The sequence below is a fragment of the Brachypodium distachyon genome, chromosome 3 (genome assembly GCF_000005505.3).
Source record: "Brachypodium distachyon strain Bd21 chromosome 3, Brachypodium_distachyon_v3.0, whole genome shotgun sequence".
Classification (NCBI taxonomy): domain Eukaryota; kingdom Viridiplantae; phylum Streptophyta; class Magnoliopsida; order Poales; family Poaceae; genus Brachypodium; species Brachypodium distachyon.
This window is the reverse complement of record NC_016133.3, coordinates 35807757-35833050: the sequence shown is the minus strand read 5'-3', so window position 1 is coordinate 35833050 and position 25294 is coordinate 35807757. Positions and strand designations below refer to the sequence as shown.

At 46.4% G+C, this 25294-nt stretch overlaps 4 protein-coding genes and 1 long non-coding RNA gene across 5 annotated transcripts; all 5 read right to left on the bottom strand.

Annotated features, from left to right (window-relative positions):
• Nucleotides 1–229: 229 nt before the first annotated feature.
• Nucleotides 230–1460, bottom strand: LOC112271978. Its single transcript, XM_024462297.1, has 2 exons — nucleotides 1379–1460; nucleotides 230–1278 (listed from the first exon to the last, which is right to left on the bottom strand). Exons 1-2 carry the CDS (start codon nucleotides 1395–1397, stop codon nucleotides 707–709), a joined length of 591 nt encoding a protein of 196 aa, XP_024318065.1. The 5' UTR covers nucleotides 1398–1460; the 3' UTR covers nucleotides 230–706.
• Nucleotides 1461–8761: 7301 nt separating this feature from the next.
• LOC100839106 (metacaspase-1) lies at nucleotides 8762–11980 on the bottom strand. Its single transcript, XM_010236704.3, has 5 exons — nucleotides 11540–11980; nucleotides 10238–10568; nucleotides 9663–9783; nucleotides 9239–9460; nucleotides 8762–9078 (listed from the first exon to the last, which is right to left on the bottom strand). Exons 1-5 carry the CDS (start codon nucleotides 11871–11873, stop codon nucleotides 9019–9021), a joined length of 1068 nt encoding a protein of 355 aa, XP_010235006.2. The 5' UTR covers nucleotides 11874–11980; the 3' UTR covers nucleotides 8762–9018.
• A 413-nt stretch (nucleotides 11981–12393) lies between these two features.
• Nucleotides 12394–16484, bottom strand: LOC104583697 (phosphatidylinositol 4-phosphate 5-kinase 4). Its single transcript, XM_010236703.3, has 3 exons — nucleotides 15327–16484; nucleotides 13220–13478; nucleotides 12394–13108 (listed from the first exon to the last, which is right to left on the bottom strand). Exons 1-3 carry the CDS (start codon nucleotides 16289–16291, stop codon nucleotides 12935–12937), a joined length of 1398 nt encoding a protein of 465 aa, XP_010235005.1. The 5' UTR covers nucleotides 16292–16484; the 3' UTR covers nucleotides 12394–12934.
• LOC112271630 lies at nucleotides 13761–15305 on the bottom strand. The gene is made up of 2 exons (XR_002964954.1): nucleotides 14816–15305; nucleotides 13761–14724 (listed from the first exon to the last, which is right to left on the bottom strand). It is a non-coding gene; the product is annotated as an uncharacterized LOC112271630 (long non-coding RNA).
• Nucleotides 16485–18992: 2508 nt separating the features above from the next.
• LOC100827500 (casein kinase II subunit beta-1) lies at nucleotides 18993–24716 on the bottom strand. Its single transcript, XM_003574304.4, has 5 exons — nucleotides 24341–24716; nucleotides 20938–21156; nucleotides 20439–20548; nucleotides 20183–20348; nucleotides 18993–19398 (listed from the first exon to the last, which is right to left on the bottom strand). The coding sequence occupies exons 1-5, from the start codon at nucleotides 24528–24530 to the stop codon at nucleotides 19265–19267; spliced, it is 819 nt and encodes a 272-aa protein (XP_003574352.1). The 5' UTR covers nucleotides 24531–24716; the 3' UTR covers nucleotides 18993–19264.
• Between the last annotated feature and the right edge of the window lie 578 nt (nucleotides 24717–25294).

Sequence of the window (25294 nt, the reverse complement as noted above, 5' to 3'; positions counted from 1 at the left end):
AACTGGAGCTCGAAATGGAAAAGAGGAGAGATTGCGCTATGTTTGGAGGCCACACGGGATGCATCTGAATTTATACTGAATATCAAGACACGTGTATGTCATTCGATGTGATTAGTCACCAGACTACGTGTCACGTCAAGCGAAAGGAACACGTGCTCCGCTAAGACGTGGAAAGCTATTCCCTTTGTCTCCCTGACCAGCCTCCAGGACTCCATTTTTTTTTTTTTTTTTACACGTGGAAGACAAATTTTTTTTACACAGGTTAGTTACCAGTGAATCTTCCCTTTTACATTGCATCATTCTTGCGTTCCAAGTGAAATAGCATTTAGCAGGATAATAATACATGAAGGACCTGATAACATGGTTAACAGAACAAAATTACATTCAAGATATAAAGGAGAACGCATGTTCGTGTTATTTATGTCACCGTACAAGCTTGCCCGAGATTGACCCAACTAGAAGTGCATATGAAGTGCATAGTAACATCGGCTAGACCGTCGATGCTATGGTAAAACAAGCATAATGTTTCACCGAGGAGCGCATCACAGGATCAAAATTTGACAGCCACATCACCACAACCGTGTGTGCTACTAAAAATAAAAACAACACAGACGCACGCCTACATGAGTAACGATTTCTATATAAGAAGCTTTGTTAAACACAGAGCTCCATATAATCCCTCGATGTGACCAGCCACCATACTGATTCAAGAAGACGTGCTCCCTCTTGCTGCAGTGAGAGCGATCATACCTTCATCGAAACGCTCCTGCGTCCATGCACCAAGAGAGTGGACAGCGAAAAGTGTTTCACCTTGCGGCGTGGGCTCTTCACACACGTCAAGTGTGTCACCACTGCACGACGAGATGTCAGTACATATGTCACGAGCAGCCTTGATGTCGGCTAGGGATTGCTCCCAGCCCTTTTCCATTAGACCAGCCCTCTCTGACAGCTCACTAAGGGAAGTACGCGCCATGGTAAATCTGCGATGGGACCGATTGAGACGTGTCCAGTTCATATCATTGAACTGAACTCCGAATCTCCTAAGTAATGCATTTATCATACACTCAGCCGCCTTTTCTTCGGCCTCAATCACGGAAGTTGCAACGCCACCCACGGCGTGTGCCACCTGTGTGCAATCAGGGTGGCATCTCATCGGCAGGATCAGCTGAACGCTACAAATGTACTCTCCGTTGGCATGATCAGTCAGGTACATCGGTGCAGGAGCGCCAAGTGTCCTCGCAGCTTCGGTCAGGACAGGCCTAAGGGAAACCAACACCACTGGCGCAGCCATTAGAAAGACAAAAATATTATCAAGTTTGTCTTACAAGACGACTGAAGCACCCAGTAATAAACTCGGTATAATTACATTTTGCCTCACCAGATGCAGCAGGATCCATGTGTAGCTAAGAATAGCACACGCGATGAACAACCACGAAACAAGCGCTACAGGCTCTTCTTCTTGCTGACTTAGGAGCAACGTTAAAGAGAATAGCAAAGCATGCATCCGCATTTATACAAGAGCCAGGTGCACGAAGGAGATGACACGTACGTTGGGTCACATGACAACTCATGCATGCAATCGTTCGACACGTATTTTACCATGAGAAGTTCTACCGCGTAATAGTGACAAGATGAAAATTACCATTGCGTATGAGTGAGTGGAAGGAGAGAGAAGAAAAAGCATTTGTGCATAGTTGGAAGCCAACAAGAAGGCAGTGCGAAGTATCTCTCGGATCACAACTGCGGAATAAAATCCATGCACACGAGAAATGTACACAGTTGGATATGCAACTGCATAAACTGAGCACGGTGCAAACAAATAAAACAAACATTCAACATAAATTAAGGCAGCTCGCATGCTCAGGCTGCAGTACACGTGTACGATTCATGCAAAGTGCAAAACGATGAACCAATGTGACATCCAATTGAAAAAAACTTCACGACTCGAAAACCTGTGTTGCGGCGCCAGTGGTACGTGTGCGTCTTTCGGAGTACCGGCGTGAACGCCAGGGATGCACACATACGGCACGACAGCATCTGTGAACGCGTGTACTTATGCGTGCCGAAGTCTGAGCGTTAGGCGTGTTGTCTATCCTTTTTTCACATTTATGGCCAAGCAATGACATCAACGCAGCCACTGCATGAGCCGCTTGCTTGCGAAGCCAACAGGGTGAGTGATGCGGTCCGACTGGCGCGACTGACCACGCAAGCACACCGCCGTGTTAGCAATGCGACGGGTTAGCGATGCCGGTTCACGAGACAGGCGTCAGTCAGCGTCGTGTTACAGCAGGCGCTGGTTTCCACGGCGACGCAGCATGCGTCGTATCAGGCGACGAACCCCGATAGTCTTTGTGGGAATCTGTATCGTCTCCTATCACACGGTTACTATGCGAGCATGAATACTAAAACCGTATGGCTTTTACACCGCCGTAAATGCTACCGGCTGCTCATCCGCTTTTATAAGACTTGTTAGCACAACGCACCAACGCATCCACTTCCACCCACATTCGCTACGCAATCACAAACGCGCGTGCAATCGTCATGGCCGGATGGAGGAGGAGCCGTCGGTTCGGAGGTGCCTTCGACAACGGTTTCGGCCCGCGCAGCCTGATAGCCGGAGAGGCTTGGGCGCTGTACGAAGCGGGGTACCCCACCCCGCCGGACACCAGGCTACCGACTGGCTGGACGCTCAGCTCCGACGGCATCGGGATCCTGCCGGTGCCGCGTCCAAGGACGCTGGAGTTCTTCGCGGAGGTCTATCGCCATCGAGAACATGTGCTGACGGCTGCGCAGCGCGGCCATGAGAGGTGGAATCCTAACAACGCCACGTGGTGGCTTTCTGTCCTCCCACAGTGCCGCGCGGAGCTGTCGGGCCTTCCGTCCCACAACAAGAACGCCGTTGGCCGTGCGGCATTCTGGGGTGTGCCGGGTCGGAGCTTGAGGGCCGTCATGGACCACCTCGAGCGTGGCACCCCTCTACCAGGCGACCCTGCACCCGTCCATGTTGAACCGATTGCGGCAGCGCCGCCCCCCCCCCCCCCCCCCCACTCTCAGCTCTGACATCACGAGGGTGGCGTCGTCATCCGCGAGCCCCACCCGGATGCGCCTGACGGCCAGCATGGTGGCCAAGGCGTCCAGGAGGAGCCCGCGGATGATGAACCGGGGTGGGAGACAGAGGAGCATGTGCAACTCTCGCTCGGTGCGCCCAACGACCCCGAGGACGTCCCAGGCTGGAATGCCGCTATGGCGTTGTCTTTGGACGTCCTGCAGCCGATGCCCGACGCTGCCGCCCGCGAATGGTCACGACGGAATTACCTAGCGATGACGGGTGGTGACGACGGTGCTGGCCCAAGCCGAACCGCCGCTGACGACGACAGTGGGTCTTTCAACTGGGACACCACCGACGACGACGACGACGGCACGGGTGACGGCGACGGCATGGAGGAGTAGGGCGGTAAGGAGGACGGCGTCTACATCTAGGCTTAGCCCATTATTATTTTTATTTATGTTTAATATGTGTTAACTGCGTCCTCTTATATATATGTTATGACAATATGGTATTGTAGAAACTGTCCATCGACTTTTTTGGTGAAATTTATTTTGCTAATACTCAAGTGCCAATGCACTTAGCACACCACGTAGGCTATCGCAGCACAAACGATGTCGCGTCCCGTTTCTTGCCGCGTCGTTGTTTTTAACGTAGTTCATGAGTGTTGGCATATAGTCATGTGTGTGCCCACACCTCGCAGTTGTTAACGGCGCCGCGAAGCTGGTGCATTTCCAGCTAGTCCATTAGATAAGGGATCTCTGCGGCCTGTTGGAACTTCGAAACGGATGATGGGTGGTAGACCACCGGCCTACTAGTACAAACTAGCAAGTGGGAGGGAAGGCCGACGTGTAACTTTTGTTGCGTAGCAGGCCAGGCCTGGTCCGGCGTTGCATTGCGACCGCACCAAGGTTGCGTGTGTGGGTCAGACCCGGTCGTACCGTTGGTTTCGCGAACCCTCTCTTGTCGCCTCGTGCTAGCTGCATGTGTGCGTGGTGGGTGGCGAGGAGGACTCGTGGCAAGGCATGACTTGGTGCCCGGTCACCGGCTGGCAGCACAACACGAAGGTACGTGGAGCCGAGCGCCCCCACGATTCTCCCCCTCTCGTTTCGCCTCGTGCCTAGTCACGCACCAAACGAACCCCAAGCGGATAGCTTGCGGGTGCACTTAATAGTTGCACGGAACGGAATTAACCGTTGCGAGACGAGAACCCCTCGTCCGTTGGAATTTTCACTGCGAAACCGACTAGTTCTACCGTAAAGCAAAATGACGGCACGGTGAATATTTTTTGTAATCGGAAAGCGCGCTAGCAAATGTACAAGACCAGGTACAGTGCCTGGTCGGTTTGGAGGCTTGCGAGTTTGGCCGGGACGAGTGCTGAGTCATCATGGTAGCGGTGGATCGATCGGTTGAATGGTTGATCTCGGCCCGTCCTTAACTCCAGATCGTACGTTGTACGTTCTTTTGGACGGTGGTGCAGGCTGGGATTGTGCTGTCACACCTGTTTTAGTAGTAGTAGTACTGTCGTTAGGTAAGTGGGCACGACGTTTCAGCTAGCCGCGGTACCACCACACTCTCCGCTAATTTAGTTAACCACACCCATCACATTTAAAAATTGTAATTCTGCGGCTTATCGTCTGAGTCGTTCCTAAGATGCATGTACGGTCAACCTGGATGTAGATCGCGGCGGTGACGATGCTGCTTCCCGTTTGCCTGCATAACCATCAACCTGAGATCAGCATATAAAAATTCAAACACTTGATGAAGCCTAGGTGGAGTCGAGTCACAGTACCATGCATGCACACAGGTAACATGTGCATGCGTACTGTCACAGTACCCCTAATCTGATCAGCAGTAACCACAAGTGGCATGGCATGGCATGCAAGGACGAGGGGAACTGCGCGGCCGCGGCCGTGCTATCTGCTGGTACATACTGTGCTGCTGGGTGTGTGGGCCGAGGTGGAACGCGTGGTCGCCGCGTGGGCGATGACGAGGCCGCGTGTGTGGGCCGAGGTGGAACGCGTGGTCGCCATGGCGGCCTTATCCACGCCGCTCGCTCCCACACGATCCATCTGCTTCTAATCCACACCATGTTTCGGGAGCCAGGCGCCTAAAGCCTAGAGTTTTTATTTTTTATTTTTTTTTAAAGGCCTAGAGGGGCCTCTGGCTGCCTGGTCGACCCGTCGACTCTGGTACGAACGTCCTGTTTTTTTCTCTCCAGGGGTATGCAGTTCTGGACCTACCGCCAGCGACCTTTTGTCCTTTTGGCACTTTGTCTCGCTGCGTTCGTGGCTCTAATTTTGCAAGCTGACTGGAAGAGAAATGAATAAAGAAAGAAATAAAAGGAACAAGGCTGAGTCTTTTTTATGTGTGTTCAGCTGTGGGGAGAAAAAGAGGGGAAAAACATGGCCAAGCAGCTTGGTTTCATGGTCTCGCCCGGCTGCTCGCTTGCCATGAGTGCCACGTATGACCTTTGACAAGTAGTATGAAAGCTTCAACAAAAGCACAGCTGCTGCATGCTATATTTTCCTCAAGCAAAAAAAGAGAGGTTTCCAGCTTGCACTTTTACAGGAAGAAAATATCTTGCGATCGACCACGAGCCTGATATTTTTCGTGTACATGCACATGGTCGACTGGCCGTACGTGTCGCCTTCTTGGTCCTTGGATCGCTCCTTGCTTTCCTTGGCGGCTTGGCCGGGAGCCATGCCCATGCGCGGCTCCGGCGAGGCATGTACGTAGCGTTGGTCTGGGAGGTGCACGCGTCCGGAGTGCACGTGATTCCGATCCCAACCCACGAGGGAACGGTAGTGATTACGCTGTCCTACTCCTCGAAAAATATCTGCTTTGTTCTTAACAAAGGGCGCCCGTTAAAAATGTCTTCGCCTACCGCATCGCGTTAGGGATGTCTTGGCCGGCCAGTCGACTGGGCAGCACATCGCGTTAGGGATGTCTTGGCCGGCCAGTCGACTGGGCAGCACATCGCGTTAGGGATGTCTTGGCCGGCCAGTCGACTGGGCAGCACATCGCGTTAGGAATGTCTTGGCCGGCCAGTCGACTGGTCAGCACAACTGGAGTACTGAACAGTGCGTCATGATTTGTGACGTGTAATCCCACTAGTTTTCTCTCTCGTAATGTAAGGAGACTACGGGGATCTCAAAATATTTCTACTAAAACATCGCTTATTTGTAGTTTTTTAGAATACTATTCGACCAGCTTTTTATTGATTCTCAAACACAATTACATTGTTTATTAAAACGACATAATAAAGCTAGATCAATCAATGCGATTAGAGGAACTATTTCAGGCTAGCTCAGAAGCAGCCTCATTGGCATCCCTAGAACAATATTCGAACTTTGATATGCACAAAACCTGTTGATAAAAGATAGCAGCACCTCGATCCAGAATCATGTCGATCACCATCGAGTTCTCCGAGTGAATGATAAACTTGTTAACGATAAGATATTACCTATGCCTTTTCCCCGAGAGCATACGCCTCCTTCATAAGAATATCAGTACAAAATGAACTTCAGGTCCCAAACCTATCAATCCAAAAGGAATGACAGAAAATGAGCAGAATTGTAGCTCATTTTACCCTCAATCCCTCCCAATTCCCGTCATTCCTCACCAATCCAAAAGATATTGGAAGTTGGAACAGAACCGAACCATATGCACACGATTCCACCGTTCATTTGAGAGGGTTTGTCATGATGAGATAGTGAAACAAAACAACACGGAGAGTTTACAAGGTGGGAGCTTAAGCAGGCCGCAAAACATTTGGAACCCACGAAATGTGCGAAGACAGAAGCGGCAGCGTGCAACCAGTAGTACATTGGGCCAATACGGGCTGCTTTGGCTGTCAACGGGCCACGTTGTTACGTTCTCCATGGATTCGCTCAACTAGTTGGCCCGGCCGACACATACCAAATCAAGTAAATATGTTTGTTTGTTTGTTCGCTAAAAAAAAATACTCCCTCCGTCGGACAAAAGATGTCTCAAGTTGGTCAAAATTTAGATGTATCTAGACATGACTAAGTGTAGGAACCCTCACCTATCTCTCGCGTCGCTCCTCTCCAGGGGCGGCACGGGAGGCGATTCCGGGGCCTGCCACCGTCCCCCTCACCACCGTCTCTCCCCTCGTCGCTGCCGGAGAGGACGGACGGGAAAACCCGTGCGGCCCTCGAGGATGGCGGTGGCGAGGTCCTTTGCCGCTGGTCTGCAGCGGCGCGGTGGCTGGGGTGCGCGGGCGTGTTGGTCAGCGTCGGATCCTTGGCCGGTGAGGCTAGATCCGGCTGTGGCATGACTGGATCCCTGGATGGCGTGTCCGGATCCGGCTTGGGGGCGGCAGCCCGTGGGGATGGCGGCGGTTCTGTGGCATGGCCGACGCGTGTGTGCTGGGCCGCCCTGGGCCTGGCTTGGGTCGGGCGGGCTGCGGCCGTCTTCCATGGCCGTTGGGGCGTGCGTCGCTGGTACGAGGTGGCGCGTGAGGCCGCCGTTCGCGGCGGTCATGGGGCTGGCGGCGCCGGTTCCGGGGCTCGCGTGGCCGGATCCAGTGATGGAGGTGCCAGATCTGGGGTTGGTGATGCCGGATCCGGTGGGATCCGAGGAGTTGGCGTGCGGAGGTGTCCTCCGTACTGCGGGCCCGTTCTAGGCCTGGCAGGCCACGGCCATGCCGGCTCCTGCGGTTGGGATGGCCAGATCCGGTGCGCGGGGCGGTTGCGGCGTCCTGGCCGGTGCCCGTGGTGGTTTTGGCACGTGGCGTTCGGCGAGCTTCGCCGGCGCTCGGATTGGCACGGTGGCCCCTGGTTAGGACCTCTGTCCGCTCCTGTCCGCGGTGGGCGTGGCGGCTGCGAGTGAAAGCTCTACATCGACGTTGTCGGTGCCGGCGACGATGGCGTCCATGGACATCGTTTTCCTTCTTGAAGTCGTCGTTGTGCAGCTCCACCACATCCCACCCTTTGCAAGCGAGGCGCTTCCGAGCGAAAGCCCTGACTCAGGGTCCGGGTCGGGTAACGGCGACGTCCGAATCGTATCCTCCTTGGAGGCGTTGCCTTTGGAGCCCTCGTTTGGCGGCAGAGTTTGCTCTCTGCGGTGGGCTTGGTATGAGTCCTGGCCAGGGAGTGCGACTTCGTGCTACACGAGGGCTTGCCGATGCGCGAGCCGCTCCCGTCAGGGCAATCTCTTCTGTCTCCGGTCATCGAAGAAGCCCCGCTCTGCCTACCTTCTTCTAGCGCAAGGAGCCGTTCTCTATTCGGCGTCGTTAGAGCGGAAGAGGTCTTTGTCTTTGCGGTGGCAGCTGGTTTATTCAGTTCCTGTGTATGCTCTTTGTCAGGATTTTTCGCACGGCTTTTCTTGAATAAGCCGTGCATTTGTATCGGTTTTCAGGCCCAGTTTTCCTCATAAACAGGGCCAATTCTATTCTTCTAATCGAATCCCGGGGATCGACCGTTGCATCCTCAAAAAGACATGACTCAGTGTACAGATGCATTCAAATTTAGTCAAAGTTAAGAACTCCTTTGTTGGACGGAGCTAGTAAATATGTTTGCCTCTTATTAAAAAATGGAGTAAATATGTTTGCCCACTTTGCAGGTTCAAACGATGATAGGATGCGGAACTGAAATATTATGATCCAGAGCATAGACACTCCGAATGAAAGATGCTTTGGATAGGATACATGCAATAATTCCAAATTAAAAGAGAGGAGAAAAAGGAAAAGAATAAGAGGAATGAACTGCAAATTAACCTGAAATCTCCTCAAGCCCTGCACTTTATACTATCATTATGTGGTATGGGTGCATTCCCTCAAATCAGAAACAATTCAAAGGGGCCAAACTCTGCAGTTTTAATATGAGCATGAAATGATAGACTAAGTTAGCTCTATATATAGAGGAGCCATTTCGACACTGGACTATACATGATAGTTTAAGCCAGGACTCGTGATAGACTCATAGAACACAGCCGGAGAATGTATCATATCATAGTGAGAAGGGCTTCGCATACACATCAAATGTATCACATGCAGTAAGCTGTGGCTCCTGCAGGAGTTGACAAAACAGTCAGTACCGTCGCCAAACTGGAAATATTATACTAACTTATGATCCCAAGTAATGCCGCCCTTTAGTATGCCAGAACCAACAGCATATACAGATTTATCAGGGATATACAGAGATACACATGCCAACCCTGAGAATTTACCTGTCTCAAGCCGCCCGTACTAGCGCTCCCTCCTGTGAGAAGCATTGAAATGAGCGATGTAACAGCACCACCTCCAGCCAATGAATCGCCTCCACCTCCTGTGTTCCGTATTGTCGCACGCATGGAATTCAGGATACTCCCGTAGGTGGTGCCTTGCCCACGTTCAATAGCTTGGATGAAGCAAAATGTCATTGCACCAGTTGAAGTGATCTTTGACAATGCCTGGTAGGAATAATTCCAATTGAATCAAATGTTAAAGCAGAGTAAAACAAACCTTAGTACAAAAGTATTAAAATAAACTGCATGAAAGCATGATTTGCCAAAAGAATTCTCACTGAAACTATCTTCTAAACAAAGCCATCTGATAATTGCATTACACTATAATTACAACAAATAACACAGATTGAATCAGATCAGAACTTACTGAAGTATCTGCTGATGTCTGATTATCATCACAACCGCTAAATGAAATAGCTTCCCCGCCACTAGTCCCTTTCCAGACACCAGATCGTGGCCTGTGATCTTCCCATATATATTGCCCACTCCTGTATCAAAGTAGATAAGAAAATTTAGTGGAAGACACATTCCATCATACATAGAATGTTATGAAGATGTATGCTAGTCACTTCACTCAAGGAAGCCAAACAAAACTATTGAAAGAAGCATAAGACTACAGTTTAGTCTCCAAAAAGCACATCGCTATAGGCTAGATAAAATTTCAACAAATGACAGACACATAACACTTAATTCTCCATTCTGTTTCGTAGTTTGGGAATGTAAATAACAGGTCAATTACTAACAGTGACATGCTGCATTTCCAGTGAACAAATTAAGCAGAATGCCAATATATATCAAGCTTAAATATAATTATACCAGCATGACATTCATGTTTCTTGCAAGGACAGTCACGTAGTAAGAATTGCGAGATAAGAAGATTCACTTTTAGGTTAGGAAGAAAGTGATTTATCATGCCAAGTGCAAGAGAAGATACACAAGAACCTGTTCATTCTGCAGAGGAAAGGCAAATCAAGTGCAGTCCCACTGTGACAAGCATCAATGAGCGCATGAAGTTTTGCTCCGTGAGGAAGTGGCCTAACAAGCGCTGCATTTATTTCATCATCCACAATCATTCCCTGTGTCTCAAAATCCAATGGGCAGAGAGTTTCATCCATCCCATCAACTTCATCCCCACTGTAGCTTCTTTGCTGTGCCCCATGGCCAGAATAATGGAACACCAATGAATCTCCAGGTTGACTACCTTGTAAAAGCCAGTACATGGCCATCCTTATGTTATGCTTTGTTGGAATTTTGTAAGGGTCTGTTTGTTCTTCTGCAAAGCAAATAAACAAATGTATTGGATTATTGCAGGTTCCAGGAGTTACAACTGCAGTACATATCATCAGAAAACAAACGACGCATATGAGAGACTTTACAAGAGATCAAGAACTTAAAGTTACCAACATTGTATCTCATGTAAAAACATATCATATGGTAATCAAAATAGTATATTGCGAGATATATTAGGTGGGCAACCTAACTCCACTGAGCAGCTTGCTTAATGGTAAAACTAGGAGCATGTAGCATTTATATTTAGAACAAAATTCAGTTCCAAGAATATGCTGGAGATAATAGAATAAAGTGTATCATCAATTAGTGCCCGGTGAATATTCTGTTAGAGGACACAAAAGAGGTAGGAGATCTTTACAAAAATAGCATCAAACCTTGCAGGGTCAATTTGAATAGTTCCCAACTGCAGAATTGCATTTCCTTTTTGTTCAACTAATCAGCATAAATACCAACAAAAAATAGATAAATGGACATTTCACTAGATTAGGTTCCACTAATGACCAACAAAGTGTAAGAATGGAAGCTCATGATTGATGACAATATTTGAGAATTAAATCATTCTTCTGATCTTATGTTGCTCAGCATAACTCAACATAAATGATCCCCTCCCTGCCCTTTAAAACAAGTTAAACTCAATTAAATTGCTTTCCGATAAAATTGGATGAAAAATACTAATTCATGTGAACCCAGTTACAGGTCAGTAGCCTCATACACTCGTGTACCCTTTTAATATCAACAACACAAAATGTCATTTCTCCCCATTCCCCCTGCATTTATTTTTGAGAAACCCCCCTAAATATTAATTCATCACAGAGTTATAACTAGCATGCAGATAATGAACCCAAATGCCCCAATTCCCCTATTCTATCATATCTTGACCCTAGCAATCCAACAATCGCTCATCGCTTCACGTGCAGAACCCTGGAGACGAGGAACAGCAACGATAGTTTTTACCGGTGAGCATGATGATGGAGTCGTCGGGGAAGCTGAACCGCGTGGTGAGGAGGTGGCGCATGCACTTGGCGTCGTTGATGCAGCCCTTGAGCTCGTGCCGCGAGAACCTGTACGAGATCCCGCAGATCACCGCGCGCTTGCGCCCATGCGCTGCCGGGGGTGGCGGGCCCCAGGACGGCGCCACCGCGCCGCGGGCAGGGTCGGGGGACGGCGCGGCCGCGGGGGGCGCTGCGACGTGGGTGACGGCGCCGCAGATGGCGCAGCGGATGCAGGGCGCCCCGTGCGGCAGCTGCAGCGGCGTGCGGCAGCCGGAGCAGTTGACCAGCATCATCATCGCGCCGCCGGCGACGAGCGGGGATTGGTTCGCGGAGGGCTTCGGGGCTCGTTTGTTTGCGCGTGGGTGGGAGGAGTCGTTGGGGTGGGGTGTCGGCTTCCTTCCTTTTCCGCGTTTCCTTTTCCCGACGTATATGCTTGCTCCGGTCGGGTGCATTGACATTCATCCCAAGATCGACTCCTGCCGTTGCTCGGCCGGCCGACGGCTCGGATTAAATATCTGCTTTCCTTTTCCTTTTTCTTTGGTAGTAACCAAAAAGATGTGCTTTACTGATGTATATGCTTACGTGATGTGAGTGCACGCGGTAGCTTGCAACTTCCTTTTTCGATTCGGAGAAGACGGCGTGCGTTCATGGATCGCAGGCGAAGAAATAAATTTGGGAATCTCAGTAAATTCTTTCATAGATGCACCATCTCCCTAAATATTAGCATCGGGATTTAAACTGAACTACGGTGAACTGAATCTCGGTAAAATCCTGCATAAGTGCCATCTCTGTAGATTCTCTGTGGTAACAAACATCGGTTCAACAGGTTTTGTTGGAATTCATAGCAGCACATCCATCAGCCACAAACACAAACAGGAGGCACTCACGAATCAATCATGACCGGTGCATGATATCTTTATGCGTTTATGCTACAAGTGATACAGACAACACGTAGGGTTCTATACTTCTATACATGCTTAAAGCGGAACAGAAGCTTGTATCCTGATATCTGGGGCGTAGTACATCATCATTTCTCTATCGTAGGGATGCGGTATTACACTGAAGGAAAAACAGAGGGAAACCTACTGACCTCGATCCACTGCCTTCGACAGCGGAAATCTCTCAGCTCAGAAGTTCTGCTGCGTCACGAAAAGACACCGCAAAAGATGTGTGGAAGGGACAGCAGGAAACTCTGGTTCCGAAGCTCTGATGCAACGGTCGTCACTCAGGTGTCGCCATGGACCCGGTGGTGGAGCAATTTCCCTCCTATCAGGGAATTGGAAAGTTTGCCGGGCTATACAGGTATTGCGGTGGCATCACGAAGCAGCTTCATGCCAACCTTATGTTGGTTTCATTCTCACACTATTGACAACGGTAGATCATCGTTGTTGTTTGGGATGCGCTTTTGTGCAGCCTTCACAGCAGCCACTCTGGCTGCATTGGCTGCTTTATTAGCTGAAGCGACGGCCCTGTTCACCTTATCATCTACTCTTGGGACATCATACGCCCTCTCTGTAGCTCTTCTCGCCTCCTGAGTGTGACACAATCAGAAATGAGCATGAATCAGTGACTACAGTTGTATCAAACATCATGGGACGGAAGACTCTTTCTGACAACTAAGGATGGTCTGCTGGCACATTACCTGCACCGCATTGAGGACTTTCGAATGGTTCACAGCAATAGGCGACCCGGGGATAAAATTTTGGGTGCTTAAGGTGTCAAGAACTCCATTCTGCCAGTGGCCTGCTTGTGTCTCTCCATTCCTGAATGTATACATGCCTAAACCCTGTCTTCTGCCCTCGTGCCATGCACCCTCGTATCTATGCCCATTGGCAAAACTGTAGACTCCAAAACCGTGCATTCTATCAGCAAAGTACTCACCGGCATAGGTGTCACCATTCCTACCAGAAGTAACACAAGAGTTAGCAACAAGCTCAAGATAAAAGCAATTTTATAACGTATTTTTTTAGTACCAAATACAGCTGGACCAGGCCAGACTATCACAAAAAATCATTATACAGTGTTGCAATGTAAACAAACATGAGTTTAAGTGAACTCTTATTGGAAACAAGAAAGCATGAAAGGACAATAGAAAATGAGAACTGAAGATCAATGGAGATACAAACAGAAGATGGTTGTACGAAAATATCTAGGAGTGGCCAGCAACATCATAACTTTATATGTTTTCTCATGAAATTTGCAGAAGTTGATCATCCTATCAAGTTAGCAATCTGGTAAGCAAAATTGGAAAGAAAATTATAGATATGGTATTTTTCATACGTAGCAATACATAGATGACAAAAGCAGGACCACAAAATACAAAGAGACCATGACACAAACATGGATGGCTCACACAGCCCATAACCAATCAGACAAAAAGATAACACAACAGTGAATTAATATATTTTCGGAATGCACATGCGTATAGCAATTGAGGAAAGTAAAAAAAAATTGCTCCATGATATGGCCGGTCCTGACTACAAGAAATCTAGTGGCTAATAAAATAGAAAATTGGACCAAAATAACCATCCAACCGCGCCCTGAACATAGCTAACTTCAGGCACAGAATAAGTAGATACTGTATAAAAAATAACAGCTTTGCATAGATCAGTTTCAAACAGTATTCTAAGACGCCTCATACACCTGAAACAGGTGAACATCATACCATTGCTAGAATTAGGTAGAAAACATGGCGGGATATTCATACATTAGTTGCCTACCCAGGACCTATTCCTCAGGAAAGGCCACAACCATAACCAGGAATATTATTCGCAGAAGAAAACAAGCACACGATTTATGTGTCTAAAAAGTAAAAATACATATACAGCCTTGCATCCAGATTGATAGCGGTGCCTTTCTTTTCTACCAGTAAATGCATTTCATTTCTCTTTTTTTTCCAGTTGATTATGTGCTCTGTCTGGCCAATAGCTTTCCTACCTAACAGTATGGGACGGCGGGGATAGCATAAAGAAGTACTGTACCTTGTTTTCCAGTTCATGAGCAAGACATGGGTAACAAGTGAGGGTAATTGTTGGGGCACTATCCTAGTGATAATTACACCTTTTCCAGATTCCACCACGAACAGCAAAAAGCAAAATATCCATTGGATCTATCGTGAAGGGAATCAGCCTGCGAACCATCTCATCTCTCCCATGAAAACAACAATCTGACTAAAGTCATTTACTTTGATTGAAAGAAGCATTCTAATAAACAGAAAGCAGCAAGCGAACAATGCTACCTGCATCTCATGTATGGTGAAAAGAACTACTCCCTCCGTTCCATAATTCTTGTCTCAAATTTGCCCCAAAATGGATGTATCTATTCCTAAAAAGCGTCTAGATACATGTAATATTTCAACAAGAATTATGGAACGGAGGTAGTACTACAGTAGAGTTAATATAAAAAAAACTGTGTAGTTATCAACTTGACAACAATTCCTAGGTTATATCATGATATAGACACTTACACATGAGTATTTGTTAGGCTAGATACACGAACTCCACAATAAACATACAAATGTTTTAATAGCATTGAAGCAAAATAAAGTACATGGAAAACAGCCATGCAACCTCTACAGTTTGCTTGGTCATCATATGCCGTAGCTAACAATATCACAAATTTAACATTAACACACTAATATTTCACAGCACTATCTACATGAAAAATGGATCACAGCTAGCATGCAAATAGCACTGGCTTGATTTCACAACAAAGGATAAATCTCTAACAAATACAAGTTCAATTCAAACCTGAAATGGTAGTGGCCGAGTCCGTGCTTGACCCCTCTCTTGAACTCGCCGATGTACCGGCTGCCATCCTCGCAGGTGTGCACCCCATACCCATGGCTCTGCCCGTTGGACCATTCCCCAGCGTACACATCGCCGGTGTAGAACCTGTAAACGCCGTGGCCGTGCCTGAGCCCCTGCCGGTACTGGCCCCTGTAGCGGCTCCCCCTGGCCCAGGTCTCGACCCCGTAGCCGTCGTACTTGCCGTCGATCCAGTCCCCCTCGTACCTGCCGCTCATGTAGTAGTAGTAGACGCCACTGCCCGTACACCGGCCGCGGTTGAACTGGCCCTCGTAGACGTCGCCGTTGCTGTACACCTCGACGAAATGGCCGGTGGTGGGGGCGGACGCGGAGGCGGACGGCGAGGAGCCGATGGACCAGAGGATCGGGGATCGGCGCGGGCGGCGGAGCGGGAGGTGGAAGGGGAGCGGGAATGGGAGGCGGGGCAGGGAGAGGCAGAGGAGGAGGAGGAGCGCGCAGGAGAAGGCGGCGGCGGAGAGGAAGTCGGCAAGGAGGGAGCGCGGGAGGAAGGCGGGCGACGGGGAGAGGAAGTAGAGGGTGGGGAGGGAGAGGAGCAGCAGGATACGGAGGCGGAGGTGGAGGCACCGGAGGAGGTGCCTTGCGGCCGCGGCCGCGGCCGCCGCCGCCGGTGCCGCCGGCGCAGGGGAGGACGCGGCGAGCTTGCGGCGGCGCGGCGGGGTGAAGGGCGACGGGCGGGTCGGGGTGGAGGAGGAGGAGGAGTTCATGGTCACGGGCCGCTTGTGCGGGGTGGAGGGGAGCGCGTGGTGCGGACTCGCCGGGATGTGGATGCGGAGGGAGGGAGGATGCGGAGGCGGGTGGTGGTTGGGATCGCTCCCCGACGCCGGCGGGTCCGGGGCGGCCGCATCCGGCGCGGCGGCGGCGGCGGCGGGGAGGTGGTGGTGGTGCATCTCAGCTAGTCGGAATTGGATTTGGGATTGGAGGAGGAGGCGGTGGCCGGCGACATGAACGGGGCGGGGAGAGGAGGAAGGGGAGGGGAGGCTGCCGCCTTGTGGGTCTACGAACGCTTTTCTCTCCTGGGCCTGGCTTTTCTGCACCGGTTTTTGTGGGTCTTTCCTCTCTCGCCCCCTGTTCGTCCTCTCGCTCCGCTCCAGAGGGTTTTCTCCTCTTCTCTTCCTCCCTCGCTCACGCTGCGCATGGAATGGATGATCACTGTGATTAATGCAACACAGTTAAGTGTGATAAACTCAGAATCTTTATTCATTGCCAATATTGCATAGATAAATGCTCAGCATCTAGTCTGCTTATTTAGGTTTCAGGTGGAGTTCTTAGGGAACAAAAAAGAAGAATGTTTTTGTCGCACAAATTAAAATTTGTCGCATGGAAATAGCTTAGAAACAGTAAAACATTTTATGTCCTGTGAGTGCTTAAACAGTAATGTAATTCTAATAATTTTGAGGATTTTTTATGCACTTTGAACTGGTTACTAAAACAATTGGAATTTGATTCTTCAGACTTAAACAATCACTGATATAAAAGTCTTCCTGATGCACATCTAGGGGTGCAACTTGGTGACCCCCAGGATACCCTTTGATCCTCCTCAGTTCAAACAAATGAACTAGTTTTTCAAAAAGTTGTGTCATTTTAAAACTTTAGTTTATTTGGTGCAACTAAGGAGAGGGTCAATGGGTACCTTGAAGGTCACAAACTTACAGCTCTATGCACATCGCACTCTTTCTTTTCTTATACAAGAGTACGCTTCCCTTTGTTAATGTAACGGCGATTAGAAAAATGTTTACGAACCCATTCCAAATATCCAAATCTGATTTCAGTTGTAGCTCCGCCTCTAATTATTGGCTCTTGCTACTGGTAGTAGCTGATCGTGCTTATAAATGGACAGACCTCCCTTATGAGCCGTTTGATCTTGATCAGAATGAGTTGGGAGCTCAATATGTCTCTGGTTTTGAGTTTGTGCCCTTTTGCTCTAGCGTCCAATATGGATCAAATAAAATACTTGTGAGCCACTGACACTCTTTGTCAGGACGCTTTTTTTGCTCTTTTGCTGATGTGTTTCATACATACAACCGGCCGGCCGCATTCAGTTTGTCCTTTTGCTTATAATCCAATAGAGTTGCAATTATTGAGAATACCAAATAAATCAACTTGGACTGTAGTGCTTTGGAAGCAACGTACTTCAAATTGGTGAGGACAATCCACACGTCATGGGAGTGTGCGTAGTTTCCTATGCACGAACAAGTTTTTAAAAAAAAAATCTGGACGAAACTTGCACTAATTACCAAATAGGAAGCTGTAACTTAGCAAGCACATGAATAGTCTTTACTCCATAACCACTTTACCATCGTAGTACTATTTACAGCCTTGCTATATTAGTACTGTCACTGTGTACTTGGTTAGTTTTTGCAGGGTTGGCATGCACATGGAATGCATGGATAAAAAATGGATAAAAAGTGGTAACCAGCACAATGATATCTCCTTTATATTTCTGTGTACATTTGGCCCTGCCTTTGCCTTGATCGGTTTCTTTTCCTCGTTCCTTCTTTTGAAAAGCCATTTGCCTTGATCTGTCTTGTCGTCTCGTCTATGTGCAAGGAAAGCAAGCAGATGGGAGCCGGAGAGAGATGGGGTCGCCTTCAGTAGGACACAATTAGAATTTCCCCTGCAAATGTGGGGCCTCGGCCATTCTCGGCGGTCAGTTCATTGCTTCGGATCATCATACAAGAACACCTACTGCGTTTGGTTGAAGTTTAAGAGTTCAAAGACAAGATAGTTTCTAAGTTTAGTGATGGTGATTGAAGTAATTAACGAGTTCAAGACAAGACTGTTTCTAAGTTTAGTGGTAGGGAGGAGTGATATGCTTGTGGTGGTCTCGAAGTTACGACCTCAAAGACAAGATAATTTCTTCCAAGTTTAGCAGTACAGTGGATGGTTGTGGTGGTCGTAGACTCGTAGTGGCGAGCTCAAGACAAGATCCTAAAAGAAAAATTGAAAGCAAGACAAGATCATCTCTAAGTTTAGTAAAACAGTAAAGAGTTGCACATGGCCGTGAAGTCACTAAGGATATTCCACTCGATTATCCTCAGTTGAAAATATTACCGAGTCAATAACCATAATAATTAATTTGCTGAAATGTGAGGCGTCATTGGTCAAGGAAGTAGGGACAGATTCGTCGTGGTGCTGTGATGTTGATGAGTCAGCTAGATCGGTATGCTTATCCACACAGAGACCACAACGATGTCAGGATATGATCCTACGTGTGCCAGATGATTATTTTAAGGCCCTTTAACTAATCAGGAGAAAATGGAAGAACATGGCATTCTAAATATGGAAGCACGTTATTGATCCAGTCACATGTCACGGCTCGGCCCTACTTGGAACACGTAAATTCTCATATATATACAGTTTTTTTAAAAAATAAAATATTTTAAATTCTTGCCGAAAACTTTGAAGAGCTTACTAGGCTAAACACAAATTACAAAAACCTCCAATAAGAATTACCCAAAATTATGAAATTTTGATTTGCTAGGGAAGTGATTGAAATGATTCTGAATTGGACATACTGGCATCCCGAATATCCCAAAAACAAACAAATGGCTTGATCAAGAAAGAAAACCTAGGATTGCGCAGGAGTCATACAAGAAGATTTGCTAGGGAGGTGATTGAAATGATTCTGAATTGGACATACTGGCATCCCGAATATCCCCAAAACAAGCAAATGGCTTGATCAAGCAAGAAAACCTAGGATTGCACAGGAGTCATACAAGAAAGCACATACAGTTGATCAGCAGTTTACAACAAGATTCAAGCTCAATGGCACTCGATCAAGAGGCCACAACATTGTTGGGCCGTGGTGTTCCATCCCTAAAACTAGGTAAAAACAAGTGGCACCTGCTGGTAAAAGTTTGTCACGATTGCTTGTGAAGTTTGAAGCCAAAAACCCTTGGAACATATTGTTGCGATGGCTTCTGCGGCTTCAAGTGTGGATATGTCATCAAGAAGAGGTGAGGAAATGTAGTACCAAAGTATGCTCCATCAATGTCTTACAGAAGTTAAGGAGATAAAAAGGGCAGCATAACAGCGAGATAAAATCATGTTTGTATAATTGTAACCACCAAACATGTGTATGAATATTTGACACACCGAAGCTACCAAATTTCCAAAGTGCAGGACGAAATAAAGTTAAATCATGTTTAGATTGGATCACTAACCCTCTATCAAACCTAAAATTCTTTTACAGGGTATCACTACCCTATTGTGACGGAGAAAGCTTAATGACATTTTACTATTAGAGATATGTTTCAGTAGTTCGAAAGGATATATGGGCACAGTTTAAAGAGAACAGCATGGGATGGGCCACATAAGCTAATGGTTTAGTAACAGGTGGATGGAAATATCTTAGCTAAAAAATTCACGAAACAGCATGAAAAGTACATAAGCAACGTTAAATGGGCCACACAAGTTAATACTCTTAAGGCCTTGTTTGGTATTAGTGAATTTTTTAGTCACTAGTGTTTTGGTATTTGAGGGGTTTGGGTGTTCACACAAAACTCTCAAAAACCCAAAATACTAGTGTTTAGAAAAAAAAAAAACTAGTATGAGAAGTGTTTTAGTTTGGTACACAAAATGGAGTGTTTTGTGGGGGAAACTAGGGATAATCCCCTCTAATCCTTTCCTACCAAACAACTATTTGGGGTTTCTAGTGTTTTTTAATTTGGAGTGGATAATACCCTAAAAAACACCACAAAAACACTTGTGCCAAACAAGGCCTAAGGTGGATGAAGATATGCTAAAAATTCTAGCAGAATGAAAAATACAAAGGATACTGCCTTGGTACTTGGACCTTGGATAATGTAAATCTTCGCATTTTGGACAAAACACCTTCACTGTGCTTGACCTAGGAATATCGGATTGCCCTGCTGGAAGACAGGGTTGGCCACAGCAGTATACTCGAGGGCATCTGCCGAAATCATAGTTCTTAAACTTTTCTAACTGGAACAAATGAAAACATCATAATTTAGTACTCTGGTGAGATAAGAAACTATATCTTGATGCATGCCATAGGATCAAAACGTATATTACCATTGCAGCCAGACCCTTGCTGGTTAAGATGTACCGTGCATGAATTAATCCATACAGCATCTCTGCAGATGACTCTATTAATTCATTTTGCTCCTCAGTGAACACGTCACCTGTACAAAAATGGCCCCTTTGAGATGTGTTCAACAGTACACCTAAACAGTACCTATCTGCCATTCTTAGAATACAGAAGAACGCATATACGCAGGTTGCTGAAATTTTGCTTTAGGAATAGAAATTGTTGAACATATACAAAGATGAAAGGTAATTAGGCAGTCTGAAAAAAATATCGACAGTAAAATTTCAAAATAATATGCCAATTGTGTTACTGCTACATCTAGTATTTAGTTAATAAATTAGTACCCCCTCTGATCCTAAATTCTTGACTTAAATTTGCCCAAATATGGATGCATCTATTCTTAAAAAGCATCTAGATACATGTAATATTTCGACAACAATTTAGGATCGGAGGGAGTAGCTTCTTAAGAAAAAACAATCTCACCATTAGAAGACTCGATGTCTAGGATCAGATCAAGTGCATAATCATAATATGGCACCTGATTGCTTAGACCACAGAGATTGAAATCATCCTGTATATAATCATCATCGATCTCACAGAAGAATTCATTGCCTCTCAAGCTACAGAACCATGCAATCCAAGATGTGTCCTCTCCTTCAGAACCACTAACATCAGAATCTTCACTGTCAGTTTCGAATTCCTCTGCGGTGCCACAATACGAAGGTTAGAGGAGTCTACAGGTCAAAATAATAATTTCATTCACAAGGACATCTATTTCAGTAAAGTGACATCCTAAGTACATATCAGTATATCAATAAAGCAAAGAGATAAATAATTATTGCTAAATAATAATAATTTCACAAGGATAACTATTTCAGTAAAGTGACATCCTAAGTACATATCAGTATATCAATAAAGCAAAGAAATAAATAATTATTGCTGAATTACCCTACATAAAATGAATTAATAGTGTTTGATATAACATTCCCTAGAGTCTCAACAGGTTCCAAGCCTATGGTGTTCATCTTCAACTCAGGCTTGATTGAGACCATCATGAACAGAACAGACTGGTTCAAATAGTAAAAACAAGAGCAAATCCTACAGGAAGACACTGATCCTAAAGGAAGTGGACATGGGTTTGATACGCTGCTAGCTCAACTTTTCTTAAGCAACCAAATCTCATTTTTAGATACTATTATGATACGCACCTTTTGTGCTGATACTGCATTCTTTCCCTATCTGTTATAGGAAAGGCCAAGATACTGATCCTACAGCAAGTGGTCCTGGATTCAATCCGCTGCTACCACAACTTTTTAGGCAACTAAATCTCTTTTTTTTCAGATACTTCTATGATATTTATCTTTTTGTGCTGATCTTGCCCTCTTTGTGTTTTTCCCATCCGTGGCTACATATAGGAGTGAGCAAAACTGGAGACGCGGAAAGCTGAATCGAACCAACTCTCGTTGTCAGTGGAAGAAAGGCTAAGAGCCTAAGATGCAGGTTAGAACCTCCTTCCATATGTGCATGTTTCAACTCATGTGGCTACATATAGGAGTGAGCAAAAAATGAAAACCCAAAGAGCTGAATCGAACTAACTGATATCTCCACTGGAACGGCCAAGAGCCTAAGACGCCTGTCCTAAAACAAGTGGTCCTGGGTTAGATTCACAACCACCCAGATAGTCCTTTTTTTGTAGCTAAACCTCTTTTGCCCTGCCTACACTCCATATTGTATTGTTCTCCTCGTGGCTACATATAGGGGGGTAAGAAAAAAAAGAAAGGAAACCAATAACTGAAATAAACCAACCAATAGCTCCTTGTTCGGTCAGTGCCTCGGTGGTCTTAATCTCCTTCATTCAATTCAAAATCAAGAGCAGACGCTGACCCAACAGAAAGTACCAGGGATAGAGGAGGGATTAATGAATGCTACCAACACCCTATAGCATGTAAACAGAAGAAGCCGACATCATGTTCCCGTCGTCCCAGCTCCCATCCTATTTCCTACCAATATACTCTTAATGTTTCTCTTGGAAGCTTGCCATCATTCAGATCTATCACACCCTTCTAAAATTCTTACTATTTTGCTGTTCATCAATAATATATTTTTGTTTTCATCTTGTCGACTTGCATTATCTGTTGCAGCCAGTCCCCAATGCACCAGAGGTTGACAAGACCTGCATTGACAACAAGAAAGCACCCCCCATCACCCAACTCCACGACCAACGATGTTACATCTCTGCATTTACCCAGTGCCTTATGACATCAAGAAATCATACTTGATAGAATTCTTAAGCTTAGGTGAACATGATTGATTAAACAGTTAGTGCATCAATTCTTTCTGTAGTTTCCATGTTTGCAATCTTACCGAATAAACAGTTAGAATTAGTCAACCTTTGTTTGGTTCAGGCTCAGCAATAACACGGCTGGTAAGTTTGGTTGATAATTAATTAGGTTCAGCAATAATAGTTGGTAAGTTTGGTTAAATGTGCGTCCTGGTTGGAGAAACAACAAATAATGTGATTTGCCCAAAGAAAGTTACTAGAACTACTCAGCTGAACACGATTGAATGGTTTAGCAGCTTAGGGCATTCTTTCTGTAGTTTCCGTGTTTGCAATCTTACCAAATAACCAGTTAGAATTAGTCAATCTTTGTGTGGATAATAATTAATCCGGTTCAGCAATAATGGTTGGTAAGTTTGGTTAAATGTGTGTCCTGGTTGGAGAAACAACAAACAATGTGATTTGCCCAAAAGACATTACTAGAACTCACTGATTTTGAAATCTTACCAATCAAAGAGTTAGATCAGGACAATCTTTGTTTGATTAATAATTAATTAGGTTTGACAATAACAGTTGGCAAGTTCCATTAAGCGGGTGCCACGGTTGGAACAACAAACTAACAACGTGATTTGGACAAAAAAATCATTATTGGAACTCAGATATCAAACTGTACAATTAATCACCCTTAGATACATGTGTAAAACTTTAACTGTGCTTTATTTTTCACTTCAGCCGTGGTATATAAGATCTACAGGCGTTAGCACTATTACGCAACATGGGTTGAAGCAACTTCAACAGGTAAGAAATTTTCAATGGTGTCTACAAAATAGAAAATATGCAAAGATAGAACCAAAAGGACAGGAAGTAACCAGAACCTATCATGCAAAAACATGCCAGATGAACTAAACCATATAATGTTCTGCAGAACAAAAACAACAAGATAATGGAGCAAATGCACTGACATTACACTAAGAAATCACTCTACTCTCCAGGGGCCATCTTTCATGCCGAAGGAAAGACTCACAAAGGAGCAAATCCTATCAGCCTGCTATACCCAAAATCATCTTGCACCAAGTGCTTTATTTATCTTCAATATCATATGATCATTCAACAATGAGCCCAGCAGACAAACAAACATGAAGAAAAAGATGACTGAGATTATTTGTAGCAACCAATCCCGGAAAATCCAAACATTATCTGGAAGACAATCGCGTAAGCCAGTAAAACAACTGCCCGTCCGGCAAAATAAAATCAAAGGTTGTATCTCTCAGTACTCTTCGAGCAATCTCTGCAGCCTCTGGCCCTCCATCTTCACCAAAACCTCACTATTCTTACTCATGTGCAGATTTCAAAATATTGAATGCACTTTAATCATAGTTTTCAGACAGAAAGTAACCAGAAAAAGAAAACAGAATAGCTTGTTCAGCTCCAGCCAATGCAGTGAGCTTCCAGTCTGCTGCATCTCAGCGCAAACGGGGAAACGATGCAAGTAATAGCACACCATATAATTTCTACCCCTAAAACAGCAGAAGCCGCGCTATCTAGCCAAAGCAGGTAATGCAGCACACAAAACAAGCAACAGTGATCGGTGAGAGGCTAGATCCTCACCGCCATCGGAGACCTTCCCGGGCTTGCCGATCGTCGGCGTTATCAACTTTCCGGCAGTGAGCCGCTCCTTCTCCTTGGCCACCGCCCCCTTGGAGGTGGACGGAGTCGGCCTCTCCGCTTGCTTCTCGAGCGCCTCCTTGATGCGCTTCCGGTCCATCTCCGCCCGATCCCTGTAAGCCGCGCCGCTCATCCTTCGCCCACGGTATGTCGGTGGAAGCCTCTACTTCCGGCAGCGGCAGCCGCACGTCGCGGCGTGTCGGCGCTAGGGTTTGCGCCGGCTGCGCAGGTGTGGGGGGACGAGAGAGAGATCGGAGTGCTGACGAGGCGGAGAGAGGAGAGAGAGAGAGAGCCGTGGGCGTGAGGTGGGTAGGCGGCTGAGGTAATTACGATAGGCGCCCGGGGGTTTCCCGCAAAAATGACACGCCACTACGCCAGCTCTTCGAGATATTTCTACGTCAGTGTTGGGATCAGAACTCAGAAGTGACCCAATCGCTTCTATAATGATGGACCAAAGCCCACTGGCTCTTGTTCCCTCAGTTACATATTAATCGACACTGATTTGATTTAAAAAAGAAAATGACACGGATTTTGTACAAGTTGTATTAAATTCGTGCCAATTAATATGAAACGGAGGGAGTAGTATTTTGGAGATTCTTTTTTTCTTACTTGTGTACATTGACTAGGCTTTGGCCTAGACGTCGAGTTTCTGCTCGCGTTACCACTATATTGTTTAACTCACTCACTTTAGTCCCTAACCATGTCGGCGAGCATAGTCAACATTTTGTGGTGGGTTAGTGTTGCTAGCATGGCTCCACGACGTCTTTTTTTGCATGTAGCTCTCAACCCGTCCACTGTGATTTATAAAATTAATCTGACAAGTCTCAATCTTTTCTTTTCCCCTTAGGGTGAGATTTAGCGATTTCCGGAGTTTTGGTAGACTAGTCATTGGCGTTG

Bases quoted from the DNA above. Each gene is read 5' to 3' on its own strand.
- LOC100827500 (XM_003574304.4), bottom strand. From the start codon at position 24,530: ATGAGCGGCGCGGCTTACAGGGATCGGGCGGAGATGGACCGGAAGCGC. The intron at 21,157-24,340 runs GTGAGGATCTAG...GTGGCACCGCAG, and splicing joins CGGGAAGGTCTCCGATGGCG to AGGAATTCGAAACTGACAGT. The intron at 20,349-20,438 runs GTAATATACGTT...CATTTGTTCCAG, and splicing joins GCAAGGGTCTGGCTGCAATG to TTAGAAAAGTTTAAGAACTA.
- LOC104583697 (XM_010236703.3), bottom strand. From the start codon at position 16,291: ATGCACCACCACCACCTCCCCGCCGCCGCCGCCGCCGCGCCGGATGCG. The intron at 13,479-15,326 runs GTTTGAATTGAA...TACTTCTGGTAG, and splicing joins CTCGGCCACTACCATTTCAG to GAATGGTGACACCTATGCCG. The intron at 13,109-13,219 runs GTAATGTGCCAG...TGTCACACTCAG, and splicing joins AAGTCCTCAATGCGGTGCAG to GAGGCGAGAAGAGCTACAGA.
- LOC100839106 (XM_010236704.3), bottom strand. From the start codon at position 11,873: ATGATGATGCTGGTCAACTGCTCCGGCTGCCGCACGCCGCTGCAGCTG. The intron at 10,569-11,539 runs GTAAAAACTATC...TTTGCTTTGCAG, and splicing joins CTCCATCATCATGCTCACCG to AAGAACAAACAGACCCTTAC. The intron at 9,079-9,238 runs GTAAATTCTCAG...CAACTCCTGCAG, and splicing joins GTACGGGCGGCTTGAGACAG to GAGCCACAGCTTACTGCATG.